Below are 16,547 nucleotides of genomic sequence, written 5' to 3' on the forward strand. Positions count from 1 at the left end.
TATGCAAATCTATAGCACATCAAGCTATGTTGTGAGATATAGAGTTAATTGCTGAGTATCTTATTTCATTATATGTCAACCAAGGAATATCTGGCTTTGAATATGCACATGATATATTTATTGTTTCTTTATTAACTTCTTGATTTACTTAGTGTATTTAGTTACTAGATTTTCTAGTATAAAGTATTTTAACATTAATTAGACCAAAGCATGTTATATCACATGTACAGAAAAGGCAAAAATACACATCCATAAATGCTTACAGCTGGATTAGATAATTAATATAATGCAAGAGCATTTGGAAATCTAAAATGGTTACATCATTTTTTGAAAAAAAATCTGTAGGGCTTTCCTTCATATGAGTTTGCAGGTACAAGCAAAAAAAACATAAAAATGCTTAGACAGATTGCTGATTTTGACAGAATATTTTTACCAGATACAATAGCAATGTGTAACTTAATAATGAATGTAGGCCGAATATGTTGCCAAATCTTTTATATTTAGATTCCCTTTGATATTGCTTTTGCATGTCCTCAAATAGTACTGTAATAAGAACAGGCTTTAACTCACTGACCATACACTAAAAGTTTATTCTTATAGAAAAACTACCATGAAATAGAAAAAAATTACTACACTGACAAGATTTATCGAGGTTTTACAGTATATTTTCTCATGACTTCAAAGACTTCTGATACATACAAATGTTTAACCACATTGATCATATTCATACGTATTCCTCAAGTATGTATTCCTTTATGATTCTAAAGATTATTGCAATTAAAAAGGCATCTTACAGTGACTGCATTCAAAGGGTTTCTCTGTAGTATGTGTTCTGTTATGCCTTTGAAGATTCCTGTGACATGTAAAAGCTTTACGACACTGATTATATTAATAGGGTTTCTCTGCACTATGTGTTTTTTTTTTTTTTTTTTTTTTTTGCTCTGGAAGACTATTGTGATATGAAAAGGCTTTACCACACTGATACATTAATAGGGTTTCTCTGAACTATGTGTTTTCTTTATATGCCTCTGAAGACCACTGTAATACAAAAAGGCTTTACCACACTGACTACATTCAAAGGGTTTTTCTCCACAATGTGTTCTGTTATGATTTTTAAGATAACTGTGACATGTAAAAGCTTTACCACACTGATTACATTTATAGGGTTTCTCTCCAGTATGTATTCTTTTATGTTCTTGAAGACCACTGGGACGTGTAAAAGCTTTACCACACTGACTACATTCATAGGGTTTTTCTTTAGTATGTTTTCTGTTATGAATTTGAAGAAGATAGTTATATGTAAAAGTTTTACCACTCTGATTACATTCATAGGGTTTCTCTCCAGTGTGTATTCTTTTATGTCGTTGAAGACTACTGCATTGTGTAAAAGCTTTACCGCACTGATTGCATTCAAAGGGTTTCTCTCCAGTATGTGTTCTTTTATGTCCTTGAAGACTACTGGGAAATGTAAAAGCTTTACCACACTGACTACATTCATAGGGTTTCTCTGAACTATGTATTTTCTTTATATGCCAATGAAGACCACTGTAATACAAAAAGGCTTTACCACACTGACTACATTCATAGGGTTTCTCTCCAGTATGATTTCTTATATGACTCTGAAGACTACTGGGACGTGTAAAAGCTTTACCACAATGACTACATTCATAGGGTTTCTCTCCAGTATGTATTCTTTTATGTTCTTGAAGACGACTGGGATGTGTAAAAGCTTTACCACACTGATTACATCCATAGGGTTTCTCTCCAGTATGCGTTCTTTTATGTATTTGTAGTCGAGTCGCACATGCAATGGCTTCATCATGTTGAATACGTTCACACGCGTTCTCTTCTATAAAACTTCTTTCATATCTTTCAAAGTGACTGTTATGGAAAGAGTTTAACTCATTAAAATATTCAGAAGGTGTCTTTGGACATATAAGAGCATTAAAACATTCATTACACTTTAAATCCTTATATCTGTATGAATTTATTTTAGCATTTAGTCTATCTTTTTATGTACAGAACGTTCCTCTTGCCTGTACACCTCCATGCCAGATGAGGGCATCAGATCTCAATAGCAATGGTTGTGGGCCATGTAATTGCTGTGATATGAACTCAGGACATCAGTGCTCTTAGCTTCTAAGACATGGTCTAAGTTTGAAGAGAAATCAGAACTTAGGTTTTTATCATGTCATGTAATCTCATGTTTTCCCTTTACTAAAGTTGTTGTGCATCTTTGCAGATGCCTTTGATGGTAAGAGCCTTTATTACATAGTTTACTTTTGGAACATCTTATATTTGTATGAGATTTTTCACAAATGTAAAGAGAACTGGCAAAAGTCAGAGAATCAAAAACAAGAGTGCGAGTCATACTACATTTGCGAAGTGACTCGTGACACACAGAGGTGGCTACAACACCTAGTCCTCACCTAGCAAACACTACTTTCCTAACGGACATTGAGGTGTATGGCTTTTTGAGAATTTAATAACCATCAATACACTTTAAGCTTGTTTATGTATATCGCTGCATTTCTTTTAATAATCCAGGGCACATTTAGCTTTTCTCAGACACACACTTAAATAATTTTGCTTATTCAAGTTACCTTCCAAGTCCTCTAGAACTTTGAGAATGCTCTTCAATATTTTGATCCTCCCAAGTGCATCCTAAAAATAATACCAGAAAATATGTGATATGTGATTGGAAATTGTGCAAACTTTAAGTTATTATCTTCAATGAACCTTAGCACCATGAATGATTTATTGACCATACTCTTTCTCTTTCTCAATCCACATTACAAAAGACCCTCAATAACAAGGAAACACTTGTCCCCTTATGTTAAAACGTGAGTAAATTTCACCATCTTACCAATAGCGGTGAGGTTCATGAAGGTCTCCAGCATCACATCCTTGTAGAGATTCTTCTGGGAAGGGTCCAGCAAAGCCCACTCTTCCGGGGTGAAGTTCACATGCACATCATCATAGGTCACTGCATTCTAATATATCCCATACATGTGGAAAACAAAAGGTGTGATACCATCAACATTGTAAATGCATACAGTATGATCTTCTAATTCTGGTGCTTCTCGTATTTATTTCATGAGAGGAACTTTATTTTGCCATCGCCACATCACTACAGAATGAAACTGAATAGGAAGTTCACCCCTGTCATTTCTTCAACCTTTAAATAAGATTCATCTTGCAAAAGAAATGCTGTCCGCAGTAAACATCAGAGAAACTGTTTGACCTATTACTAAAAACAAAATATAATAGGCTAAAACAGGTATTGACTCATGCCTTTAATACCAGCGCTTAGAAGGCAGAAGCAGGTCTATCTTTCTTTCTATGTGTTAGATTGATATTTTGAAGGCAGACAAGGTCTAAATATGTATTTTTGTCAAACACAGATGCCTGTAACAGAACTGAAGTGAAATCACATACTAAGAATCCGTGACCTGTAACGTTGCATCTTTTTTGTATACTGGACCAATAGAACCTCAAAAGTTCACCCAAATGTTGAGTCTACATTGTAACGGCCCATGCCATGCTTGGAACAGAGTTGCTGCAGATTCAGAATGAAGTTTGTTTCCTTGGACAAAGGATCTCTTTCTCTATTCGTAACATAAATTCAAGGTATTGAGGATGCCTTCCTAGGCATCCTATTCTGAGGTTGAGCCTTCTCTTCAATGGTGCTAAACACCTTGAAATGTCCTTTCTCTGTTTCATCATACAACTGCCTTCTGTAACAACCAAGTGCTGATTATCTCTACAAAACAGAAGTGTAAGTATGCTATAGTTATAGGGTGTATAATAAACAATTTGTTTTCTGATGGACATAGGTGAAGCCTTGTCAAGTTTTTTGAGCCTCTAAGTTTATGACCTATATGTTAAGAACCAGTACACTAAAATGATATAAATGTATAAATACATAAATTTGTTCTTAATAAAAATAAGATAACATTCTAGTGTGTGCGAGCGCTTTGTTTTATTTTATTTTTTTAATCCAGCTATATAATTTTCTCCCCTTCTCAAACTCCCATGGTCCCCAAACTACCAACTTTTGCAGGAGATCTTTTCTTTTCTAATTGTTATGTTGTTGATAAGACCCATGTGTGTCTCTCTTAGGCTCCTTCTTGTTGTCTAGGTTTTCTGGGATTGTAGGTTGCTTTTCTAATTGATTTTTATTGAGCTCTACAGTTTTCTCTGTTCCACTTCCTACCTCTTCCCTCCCCTTCAACAGTCTCCCAAGTTCCCCAAGATCCCAATTTATTCAGGAGATCTTTTCTTTTTCTACTACCCATGTAGATTACATCTATGTACATGTCTCTTAGGGTCCTCATTGTTGTCTAGGTTCTCTGAGGTTGTGATTTGTGGTCTGGTTTTCTTTATTTTATGTTTAAAAAACACTTATGAGTGAGTTCATGTCATAATTGTCTCTCTGGGTCTGGGCTACCTCACTCATAATCATGTTTTCTAGCTCTATCCATTTTTTTTGCCATATTCAAGATGTCATTATTTTTTCTGCTGTGTAGTACTCCATTGTGTAAATATACCACATTTTCCTCATCCATTCTTCAGCTGAGGGACATCGTTCCAGGTTCTGTCTATAACAAACAATCAAACAATGTTGCTATGATATAGTTGAGCACATGTCTTTGTGGCACGATTGAGCAGTAATACCTCTTTTAGGTATTTATTCAAAAATGTTTTTTCTTCTTTGTATTTAAAAGCCAATTAGGTATGAGTATATATGATATTTTATAATAAAATTCATAGTGACTGGGAAAGGTTGTAAAATAGAAACAATAGAGTTTAGAGCAGTAATAGAGTTAAAATGAAATTTAAATAATTCTGCCACAATGGAGTTGTTAAAAAGTTAAATGTATTGTAAGAGTACTTAGGTAAACTCTACTTGAAAAAGAGGAGGACATTTCCTTATTGAATAAAAGCCCATAACATTGTCTGTGTGACTGTATGACTTTGTCCCATGTAAAATTTTAGTTGCTGAGTTGCTATAAGCTGACAAAGAGTGACAGCCAATGGCCTGTGTCTCAAACCTCTCAGCAGACTTAACTGTGTCACCCAGGATTGCACACATCTGCATGGGAGAGTCAGCTACTTGGAATCTAATACTCAGTGGTTAAAGGTACTATCCCAATATTATAAGCCCATCAATAATATCTGTCATGATTCACATGGAAGGATTTAATACATGCTGGGAAATTACACAGACAGTCACTAGCCATGCCCCATCATGACCTTCTCTATGATCTAGAGCTCTGTGATCTAGGTATTGCCTAGTCTGTTCTTCAGTGCCCTGTCCACAGGACACTGCCCTTCCTCTTCTGGTCTGAAGGGAGAGTCACACTCCACATGCAAATCCTCTTTTTTTTTTTTTTTTGTTTCTGCAATGGACAGCCCATGATGTGACTTCAACTGGTAATTTGAGAACTCTGTGGTGTGGCAATGGTGTAATCCCAAAATTTAGGATGGTTAGTCAGGGGGATAGCAAGGACAATGCCCTGTGGGCCTACCACAGGGTTCAAATCTATCTTAGTGAACACTGAAGACCTTAACACATAACTGCTTTTCAAATAGGTTTAACATGAAGTGGTTCAAGAATTAGTATATTTTATGGCACATTGGAACTTAATGATGATTGTGACCATATAATGGCCCGTTGACAGCGTACCGGAAGCCTGATCTTTGGTATGGAGAAGGGATGGCTTTGGTCCACTTAAGCAATTTTTTTCTTTTCTTATGGGAATGTCGATTAATGGCTGATGAATACTGGTGAACAATCTTTTACAGTTTTTAATTTTCAAATTTATTAGATTTAAAAATAACTGATCCAAGTTACTATTCGCTCCACTCCTCCCATTCCCTCTATGCACCCGCCCACCCAACCCCCATCTAATCCTCAGAGAGGCTAAGGCATATTGCCTAGTGGAAAGTTCCAAGGCCTTCCCTAGTGAATATTGGCTGTGCAAGGTATACACCCCAAGACAATAGGACCCCCAAATCCAATACATAGAGATAAGTCCTGGGGCCACTGCCAGTGGTTCCTCAGTCTGCCCTAGCAACTGTCAACCACATTCAGAGGGACTAGTTTCGTCCTATGTTTCCTCCTTCCCTGTTCCTCTGGAGTTGGTGAGCTCCCATCAGCTCATGCAAGATGTTTTAGTGGGTGGACCCATCATGGTCTTGACCTTGTTGTTCATATTCTCATCTTTTCACTCTTCAAATGGACTTTGGGTGCTAAGTCCACAGCTTCGATGTGGGTCTCTGCCTCTGCCTCCATAGGTTGCTAGATTAAAGCTCTATAGGGGATATTTATGTTTTATCTTAATAATCTCTAACAGGCATGGTTTTCATACTACTTATCTTTAGTGTATTTTGGAGGCAGTACTCCCTTAGCTAAATTCTACTTTATGTGACTTAATGCCTCTTTAAGATTTGGTAGATCCTGATATATGATCAATTCTGTCACCCACAATTCTAATCTTTTGTAATTGTTTAACAATAGAAAGCTACTCTATACAGGGGGTATCATTTACAAACTCCAAACAATCACAACAATCAAATCCTGATGGATCATAAAGCTAAATGTTCAATTTTACTAGTGCAGAAATTCTGGAAGAGACTAGAGAGACCTGGCTTCTCTTTAGCAAATCTTCGTTCCATAATGAAAGACCCTTAGAGAGGACCTTTCCTTCAATGAAGTCCCCAGAACCAGGACACTTCGAGTCCAGACCACAGGATGCAATTAGCAAGAGGTTTATTGAGTAAACACAGGTACCTGCAGGCGGCAAAGTCTTTAGGAGGACTTGCTGGCCTGCAGACTGGGGGGAGGTCTTTTTATTGGAAAGAGGGCTGCAGACGCAGATTACAGAAGCAGATGCGTGGTTAGTGGTCGGTTGGAATGAGACAAGGGGCATAGGTGGTTTTTCCTTTCCCAGCACAGATGTATGGCAACAGATATCCTGTTCCTCTTTTGGTTTTTCCTTTCCCAGCACAGATGTATGGCCACTGATATCCTGTCGTATAGACGTCATATCTCATAGATATCCTGCTTTACAGATTGTCCTATTTTATAGATATCCTGCTTTGCAGCCAGGGACCCTGACCTCACTCTGCACTTACATTTGTTTGTCAAAAGCCTTGTCAAGCTGGGATCTTTCATAGGGGGAATTGTTTCTTTTGTGAACTGCTGATATTCTAAGTTTGGCACATGTGCTGACTATAGGCATCCTGTTTCCCTAAGCAAACGGGATGTTCTCATGAGAGCTGGCTAGCTGCAGGTCCTGAGAGGGTCCTGAGGGTCTCAAGCAAACAGGATGTTCTCATGGTAGCAGGCCAGCTGCTGGTTCTGGGGGTGGGTGTCCAGAGGGTCTTTCATTCCCCCTTTTCCTTTTTCATGGATTTAATCATAAATCCATGTGTTTAAAAACCTCTACGTCATTCTGCTTTAACATCTGATATTGCTGGGAGAGTACCATGGTTTGGATAACTGAAAGCCTGTCTTTTATAAATTGCACCAGGCGATTTAAAATGCAAGGGCCGATTGTAAAGATAAGAAGTAAAATAAGTAGGGGCCCAGCTTTGGTGGAAATTAAGGGTTTTAACCATGGCGATTTATTAAACCATCCTTTAAATTATCCGTGTTGTGATTTAAACAGCTTTTGTCTCTGCTTTAATCTTTTTCTAAGTTTGGTCATAGATCTTCTAACCAATCCAGTATGGTCAGCAGAAAAGTAACATTTTTCCCTGAGTGTAGCACAAAGACTCCCTTTCTTTAAAAACAACAGATTCAGGCCCCTCCTGTTATGGAGCACCACCTCTGAAAGATTTGCTCAGACAATAGCCACATGAAAACTAGTACAACTGATGGGACAAAATAACTCATACTTTACAGAGCAGTATTGGGAGAAGATAGTAAAACATCTCTAGGGTGTGCAGAATAGTTCTTAGTCTATTGACTACAAAGAGCTTAACTCAGCCCTAAGAAACACATGGATGCCTTCTCATAAAAGGCAAGTTCAGTATTATAAAGACAAATCTCCTTTGCTGTAGACACCGGGAGTGTTGATCCTCAACTCCAGAGAATGTGCTGGAGAGGTCAGTTTCGGTCCAGCTGGCACCACATGGCATTTACGGGTTTCCATCGCATCTTGTAGCATCAGCTTTATCCAAATGTACAGGGTTGTGTCCCTTGTGAGAACTTTAACAAACAATGAGAGAAAATGCAATACAGGATGACAAATGTTCAAAACAAAACAAAAAGCCCTAAAGCCAGAGGACAGCCAATGAGGACATAAATATCTTTTTTTGAGACTGACCTTACCCAGGCTTTACATTAGTAAGTACAGCATTAAAAAAGTTGTAACATTTCATTAACTTTTATTTCATCATATACTAAATTATATCTGTTTATCTTTTGAAAGCCATATCATTTTATAACCCCACAGATTAAAGCAAGATTTTTCTGTAGAAAAACAAAACCTGTCAAGAGGTAAGGAGGCTTTAGGTGTGTTTGCTTCTCTCTGCAGTTATCTGCACAAAACAGTCTAATCTGGAAAAATCTCAAACTGTACAAAATAATTCCTGTCAATAGGTCCCAGGCACACAGAGGAGGAACAGAACAGAATTGCCTTTTGCTTCTGCTGTCTGATATTGTGCTTTAAAAGACACTAAAAAATGAGAAGAGCCCTGTGGGTTTCTGACTTTAGGAAAGAAGAACCTTAAAGGTGATGTAAGCCCACCTTATAGCAGATGTGCCTGCCCTGTGCAAGCCTTGAGCTCAGGATTCTATCACCAGGGTCAGCCACTGTCAGCGGATACATGAGCAGCAGCTAACTAGCCAGGCAACAGAACTAGTGGCAGCGATTGCCGGGGTGTTTTGAACCCAGAACAGGACAGGAGGGAGGGAGGGAGGTCTGTCCAGTCATTTTTGCTGGTCTCCAGGGCCAATTATGTCAATTTGTTCTTATAGAATCTTATTTATCCTATCTATCTGACCTGAGCTTTGGGGTTGGTAAGCACAATTTCCAATTGATCCCCAATGTCTTGGCCACACCCTAACTTACCTGGACAACAAAGGCAGGTCTATTATGGGACATGATTATCTTGGCCATCTCAAGCCTCAGCTTGATTTCTTTATGATCTTTTTAGCCATTACATTGGGTGTCTCAGTCTTGGTCAATGTATGATGGCTATCTTCTTTGGCAAATGTGTGGCTTCCTGGAGGCTCAAAATTTCCGCAGATGTCAACAGTCCTTTTTGTCTGTATATTGCTTCATGTATATAGGTGAGGGCAAAAGCATACCTGCTGTCAGTATAGACGTTCCCTCTGCCATCTGTAGAGCTTGTATCAAAGCCACAAGTTCAGCGTTCTGGTCAGGCCGCCATCCCTGAAGGGAGGCTACTGGCCCAGATCATTTGCTTCCTGTCCACCAATGTTGCCCCCGCCTTCCGGTTACCTTCAGTCTTGTGTACCTGCTCAGCTCGGACCGCCAGCCTTGTGCCCCTGGCAAGCTTCGCCCTCATTTTCGGCTCTGCCTGGCACAGCTTAGGCTGCCATTTTGCCAGCCGCCTGTCCTTTATGCAGATGCTGGTAGGATCCATAGTCCATCGACGTCAGCCCAGCACAGGAGCAGTAGTCTGGCACAGGAGGGCACCTGTGGTAGCATTGTGATTGCTGTATCGTAGTCTGACATGGGTGAGGGGAGCGAGACTGTAGAGTGAGCAGTCAGGGTTCATGCAGGCTTTAGAGCAAGCACAGCACCAAGGCAGTTGCTAGGAGGTGAGGATTTCTTCAGCGGTGATGGCAGGGGGAGGTGGTCATCCTGGTGAGGAGGGCGTGGTAGAGGCAGACAAGCAGCCTGCGTCTCCTGCAGCACTGAGAACAGCAGTGAAAGCAAAAGTCCCTCTGTTTGGGCAACAAAAGGCTTTGATCATACATTCAGAAGTGACCAGGGAGGAACGAGTCATTTATTTGTAGTTCGTAAGGTGTCCAGTTTATATTTTTAATTTTTTTCAATGGTTGTTTTAACATAGAGTACTCAGTTCTTGTGACCCTCTTCATTTGTCTTTGATCTTCTGTTTCCCAGGCTCCTTATCTGTGAGTCCTGTCTTTCTTTTGCTTCCCGCCTCTCTCTCTTTCGCTTCCCTTTTTCTCTCCCTCGTTTTTAACATTTTTTTTCTGTCTCTTTAAATTTTATTAGGTATAATCTTGTGACCTATCTACTTGCTGTAACTTTTTTCTTATATCTGATGTTGTCTGTCCTATGTAGGCCATGGCTACTGCTGTCTGCTGACCTTCAGAGGTTGGGTAAAATGCCTGTAAACTTTTATTAATCATTTAAGGAACACAGATTTTAACTGGCCCCTGGAGAACCTCTCTTACCTTGGCCGAATTAGTGGGGTGCCTTGCAGCCCCCCCCCCCCCGAGGTTTGCCATGAGCCCAGCATTTTGACTGTCAGTTTCTCCCTTTAAGAATTAATTAGACATTATCATGTAGAAGAATGAAGATAGATCCATATTTATCTCTATGCACAAAACTGAAATCCAAACAAATCAAAGGCCTTAACATAAAACCAACAATATTGAACTTTATAGAAGGGAAAAAAAGTTTAAAATTCATTTTTAAACACAGCCTCAGTGGCATAGACATTGAGAGAAACAATCAATAAATAAGATTTTTAGACTGAGACGCTTTTTGTATAGCAAAGGATATAATCAACGGAACATAATATCAGCCTGTAGAATGGGGAGGCATCATGAAACATATAAGGAACTTAGGAACTTAATCCTCATAAAAACAAATATTTTAGTACAATTACGTCACAGACCAAAACTGTAAATTCTCAACAAATGAACTTGAAACGACTGAAAGATATTTAAAATTTGCTTAAATATAACATCCTTAATCATCAGGGAAATGCAAATTAAACAATTCTGAGATTTTATCTTATTCCTGTAAAACTGACCAAGATTAAAAATATCATTTGACAATTTAAGCTTACAGCTACTTTGAACATTAGCATGGTGGATTTTCAGAATTAGATAACATATTACCTTAAAACTTAGCGACATCCTTTATATTATCATAGACAGAATCTGAAAACAACCCAAAATGCACCTTTTTTATATTAATAATAAATGAGAATCTTCGCCATGTTTTTTTTTTTTTAAATAGCCTTAAACATTATGAAGAGTCAAAAGGGCCATTTTAACTCAACCTTATCATTCAGTAACACCCCTTTTGCCATTGTAGTGGGGTGAGAGGCTTTAGCAGATCTTTGCCATGTGGGGCAACTCAGGGTCCCCACCTTATCACAAGCATTGTGAGCAGACAAGTGTTAAATTCAGATCTAAAAATGGGCTGGCTTAGAAGCTCAGCTGGGCTGTTCATATGGCCCTGGCCCTGGGCCAGGGCTTTTACAGCAATAGTTCTTGAAGACAGTGTAGTCCTGTACCCATCTAAACAGAGCTGGGAATTTACTTTCCTCTGGACACACTGCATAGTAAGAAATATAGAAACCAACAATCTGTAGTTTTTTATAAGTACATTATTTTAAAGTGACTCAATTTAATTTTCCCAATTTTTAAACCAGAGGCGTTTACCCTGGATGCAGCACATGATGACTGGAACAGAGCATCCCCAGAAGAGAGATGCTATCAGGGCTGGTAGGCCCTTTTAATGTCAGCTTACTCCACTACCTGCCATTTCTGAATCCACATTCGCCATTTACCAACAGCCACAGGGATATTTACTTGCAATCTCTTGCCCTACTGCCAAAATAAAAAGGTCCAGGAAGCCACAGATCTTTGGCACAAGGCTTTACATGGCATTTGTAGAGGGGAGGCTGCCATTCAGTCCCTAGCACTTTATTTTCCAAGGAAAACGAGCCTCCCCCACAGGGAACCCCACTGGGGATCCTCCCAGGACCTGGCTCCAGCCTCAGCTCTGTCCACAGTGAGCTCCTAGCTGTATAACACAAGCTTCCCCCATCCCCACCTCAGTACTCACAGCAACCTAGCAGCTTTTCTCTGAATGGGATTCCAGAGGCCCCAGGAGGCATTCCCTCCAGGGAACTCCTCAGGTCAGGATTGGCCGGCCATCTGGAAGCCTCAACTCAGTTCCTCGGGGATGCCACATCGGCCACCATGGAGGCTCCTCTTTAGCCCTCACACTGCCAGTAGCAGCTGGGAAGACCTTTGCATTGGCTATGGGGGAGGGAACACCCTGGACTGTCTAAGGCAGCCCTCCTCCCCCAGTCCTCATGTGCGGTGCTGGTGGACTTCAGGTCAGCAAGGGAGGACGTCACTTTCAGCACAGGGATTTCAGGGGGGCAAGCATTCCCTTCTCGTGGATGTTCCGACCCCAGTCTCTACCTGATGAAGCAGGGAGAGCTAATTGTGAGCAGAGGTGGGCAGGATTACACGGCCCAACTAGTCATTAGCTGGGCTATTCCCGAGCAGCGCGTCTAAGGGAGCTAAAGCCTTTGGTTTTGACACAGCTAAGAGGGCTCTCCCATTAGTGAGCTCCCCTGTGGAGTGGGGTGTGGCAGAGGCTCAGTGTCACCCCAGGACCTGGCACTGAGGGGAGAGTTATGCTCCCTGGGCTCCTGTGATGATGCTAAGGAGTTCAAACGTCTCTGCATAGGCGCCCAAAGCAGAGGCTCCTCGCCTGGGCAACTGTAGCTGGAGCCCGAGGCGAATCCTCCGGGGACCTGCCTTTTTGCCCATGGTAACAGCTAAGGCGGCCGCAGCTGGACTGCGCCCTGCTGAGAAGTTTGCTCAGAGCTGGAGCTGGTTGCCCCGCCTAGGCCTGGCTCAAGGCTGTGCCACAGGAGATCACCAGCCCTGCTCCCTCCCCTATCGCGACAGCAAGCAGGGCAGTTCAGCGGCACAGCCTCAGCAAGGCACAGCCTAGAGAAGTGAAGGAGGGGCAGACTGTCAGTGTTCCTTTTGGATTTTCACAGAGTTAGGATCAAAGAGATGGTTACTTACTGCCCCATGGTACCAGATTTAGACTCGAGTACAAACAGATATACAAAACAAAGAACATATTAAGCACAAAAATACATAGACAATACAGATGCGCCGGCACGGTTTCAGCGTAATGCTGAAGGTAAAATTTCAAATGAAGGCAGTGGGGGTCCGGATTCCCCTCCTCCAATCAAAACCACGTATCCTTCTGATACTGGCCAAGCCCCGAAAAATCGGGTACCAAATTCCCTGGAACATCTTCTAGGGCTGCGAGGGAAAGTCCAGGCCCGTCAGCCTCTTTCCTTCTCGCCAAATTCGGAGCACTCAGATCTACAAAGTTTAGTAGAAACGGACACAGACAAACACAAAGACTAACGAATCGGTGCTGGCCAGCTTACCTCCCAGTGGTGAGCTGGTAGCTCCTGGGTGGGGGTCTTCAATTCCCGGCCAATGAACCAAATGAAAGACCCTCAGAGAGGACCTTTCCTCCAATGAAGTCCCCAGAACCAGGACACTCCGAGTCCAGACCACAGGATGCAATTAGCAAGAGGTTTATTGAGTAAACACAGGTACCTGCAGGCGGCAAAGTCTTTAGGAGGACTTGCTGGCCTGCAGACTGGGGGGAGGTCTTTTTATAGGAAAGAGGGCAGCAGAAGCAGATTACAGAAGCAAATGCGTGGTTAGTGGTCGGTTGGAATGAGACAAGGGGCATAGGTGGTTTTTCCTTTCCCAGCACAGATGTATGGCAACAGATATCCTGTTCCTCTTTTGGTTTTTCCTTTCCCAGCACAGATGTATGGCCACTGACATCCTGTTGTATAGACGTCATATCTCATAGATATCCTGCTTTACAGATGGTCCTATTTTATAGATATCCTGCTTTGCAGCCAGGGACCCTGACCTCACTCTGCACTTACATTTGTTCGTCAAAAGCCTTGTCAAGCTGGGATCTTTCATAGGGGGAATTGTTTCTTTTGTGAACTGCTGATATTCTAAGTTTGGCACATGTGCTGACTATAGGCATCCTGTTTCCCTAAGCAAACGGGATGTTCTCATGAGAGCCGGCTAGCTGCAGGTCCTGAGAGGGTCCTGAGGGTCTCAAGCAAACAGGATGTTCTCATGGGAGCAGGCCAGCTGCGGGTTCGGGGGGGGGGGGGTATCCAGAGGGTCTTTCAATAGTACAATACAAGCACTACAGGCACCAACATTTCACAGTAAACTCAATAAGAAGGGCTTTTCTTAAACACGATGCCACTCCCAGTGCTCTCCGTGGATAAATTATTCAGACTGCTGTTTTAGCACAGGGAATTAAAGGACCACATAGATACCATGGAGAACCAAGCAGAAACATGCCAAACTCAGCAAGTGCCCACTAGCTCCCACCCAAACAAGAGAGGACCCAGCATATGGGTTCCGGTATTTCAGCCAGCTGCTCCACCAGTCTGGGGACAGTGGCGCATCACTCACCATGGTCTGCCACTTTTCCTTCTCCGAGGACAGCTGCCCATATCTCACCATGGCCTGGCTGCAGAGCTCAGCCATGCTCTCTGCACAAGGATCCCACAGCGCAGCAGAATTTGGCTGAACTTCTGAATTGCACGTGAGAGCGCGGGAGCCTGGAAACCAGAAGAACCCTCCCATCTGAGTGGCAGGTCGGCGGAAGGCTCTGATTGGCTATTTTTGCCGGAGTGACATTCATAGTGAGCAGAAGGAACACAGCACAATGGTTCTTAGGTGGAGCTTCCTTTCTAAGCACACCCCTATCTCAGAGTTCTTGGAAGATTTGAGCCAAATTCCACAAGTCTCTTGTTAATGTTAACCTGTGGTTTCTGTACTCAAAGGACGTATTCAAATTCAGAAGGAGGCTATTCAAGGAATGCTGCACTGATCAAACACATGGTAACTCGAGATTATAATAAAATCAAGTCTACAGTGGCATTCCCTGTAATATGTTGCGTTTGCAGGACCTGAAGCAAACCCTTCTTCACTAAAGGCCATGGTTGCAGGACATTACTAGAGCTTCCAAGCATATTCTTGGTTTCAAAGGAGATCTATTTTCCCTCGATATAGCAGGGTCTCAGAGAAACATCACGAGGCCCATGCAGGTTGCTGTTTTTGGAGAAGTCTAGTTGCTCAAGTGTCATCTAGAAATAATTCATTTTCATTTGACATTTAGGCATAAAATTAATTTGGAGATATTTGTGGAGGTTGAGTACTGCGTCTCACAATCTGGGTGGAACTCCTATGCTGATCTGTAATGTATAAGAGCAGAACTGCTGGTATAAAGGAGTTAATAACCCTTAGAAAATATTAAATGGCACAAGATAGGATTCACCTGAGGGAGGGCTGCCTCTAAAACATCCCAAAGGCTAGTAGTATGCCAAGCAGGCCTGAATAGGATCAGGATGCTTGTGGGTAAATTATTCATATTTTGTATCTACTCTCAATGGGCATTTTTCCATGGTAAAAACAGCGAATGGAATGCATATCGACTGAGAGGATAGACAGACCCTCTGAGTAAAGATCTTCCTATAGTAAGCTGCAGAATCCTAGTTTTAAAAGGGATTTCTTAGATGTGTTGTACTGGATGCTGGACACATCCAGTTAACAATTTTTTGGTAATCATATGCTGGTGCTTGCTATGCCTGCATATGCCCATAGAAATCCAAAAGGATAGTTAGAGCAGCAATGCTCTGTACTGTATGTGTTTGCTCTAAGGTTTAGTTGAGCACATTGTGCTTAGGAAATATGAATTCATTGCATTATGTCATACACAGAGTCTATTCAGCATTCTGGTACTTAACTGTTGCTAACCATTATTTGAAGACCAGCAAGTGGTACATTCCTATTACTGGAAAGTTATGAAAGTGTAAATCACTGGATTAAGGTACATAAAGGATGATATTTAGAGACCATACATTCTATTAAGATTCACACATTCAGATAGCAAGTATTTCCAGGACAGGCTTTTGCAGGCCAAATGAAAATTTATTGTGTTACCTCTGGGTTTTGAAATATTAAACAGTAGTTAATGGTAACAAAATGGTGAAAACAGATATTTTGGGTGTTTCAAAATCATTCTCGGAGGATATTCTATTATGCTTAGTGTGACTAACACAAAAAATATTTATCCCTTTTTCCTTGAGGTTCAATAAGGATCAAGAGGCCGGGGATGACGGGCCTTAGTCACTTGTCTTATTCAAGGAGGACGTAGAGACCCCGTGCAATGAATTGAAATAGTTTTCAATCTACAGCAAGGAGAGTCAATGTGGAAAAAGATTTTGTGTTGGTGTCAAACGAACCCACTGTACATATAGCTGCGCCTTTGACTCATCCTAACATTGATGGATAACTGTGAAAAGATGGGATAGAAGAGTCTGAGTTTCCCCTTTAACCCAAGTGGCCCATGTGGACTAGCTGCTCAATTTGTCTTGAGAACATAGAAAGGAAAATGAATTTGGCCATCTGCATGATCTTCAGCACTCAGGAGGAATGCTTAAACAAAGACTGAACCAATGAATTGGTCACAACCCAAAGGATTGCACTCCACAAACAT

General features: G+C 41.3%; 1 protein-coding gene across 1 annotated transcript; it reads right to left on the reverse strand.

Moving 5' to 3' along the window:
- Positions 1-936: 936 nt before the first annotated feature.
- LOC121450651 (zinc finger protein 431-like) lies at positions 937-14,470 on the reverse strand. The gene is made up of 5 exons (XM_041655819.1): positions 14,459-14,470; positions 2,867-2,993; positions 2,604-2,664; positions 1,774-1,881; positions 937-1,713 (listed from the first exon to the last, which is right to left on the reverse strand). Exons 1-5 carry the CDS (start codon positions 14,459-14,461, stop codon positions 987-989), a joined length of 1,026 nt encoding a protein of 341 aa, XP_041511753.1. The 5' UTR covers positions 14,462-14,470; the 3' UTR covers positions 937-986.
- Between the last annotated feature and the right edge of the window lie 2,077 nt (positions 14,471-16,547).

The sequence above is a fragment of the Microtus oregoni genome, unplaced genomic scaffold (assembly GCF_018167655.1).
Source record: "Microtus oregoni isolate MIOR12 unplaced genomic scaffold, Mior012 000007F_ref0000211, whole genome shotgun sequence".
NCBI classification, from domain to species: domain Eukaryota; kingdom Metazoa; phylum Chordata; class Mammalia; order Rodentia; family Cricetidae; genus Microtus; species Microtus oregoni.

Coding starts and splice junctions, on each gene's coding strand:
- LOC121450651 (XM_041655819.1), bottom strand. Junction 1,882..2,603: donor AGTTCTAGAGGACTTGGAAG/GTAACTTGAATA, acceptor TTTCCATAACAG/TCACTTTGAAAGATATGAAA. Junction 1,714..1,773: donor CTACAAATACATAAAAGAAC/GCATACTGGAGA, acceptor TACACATCCCAG/TCGTCTTCAAGAACATAAAA.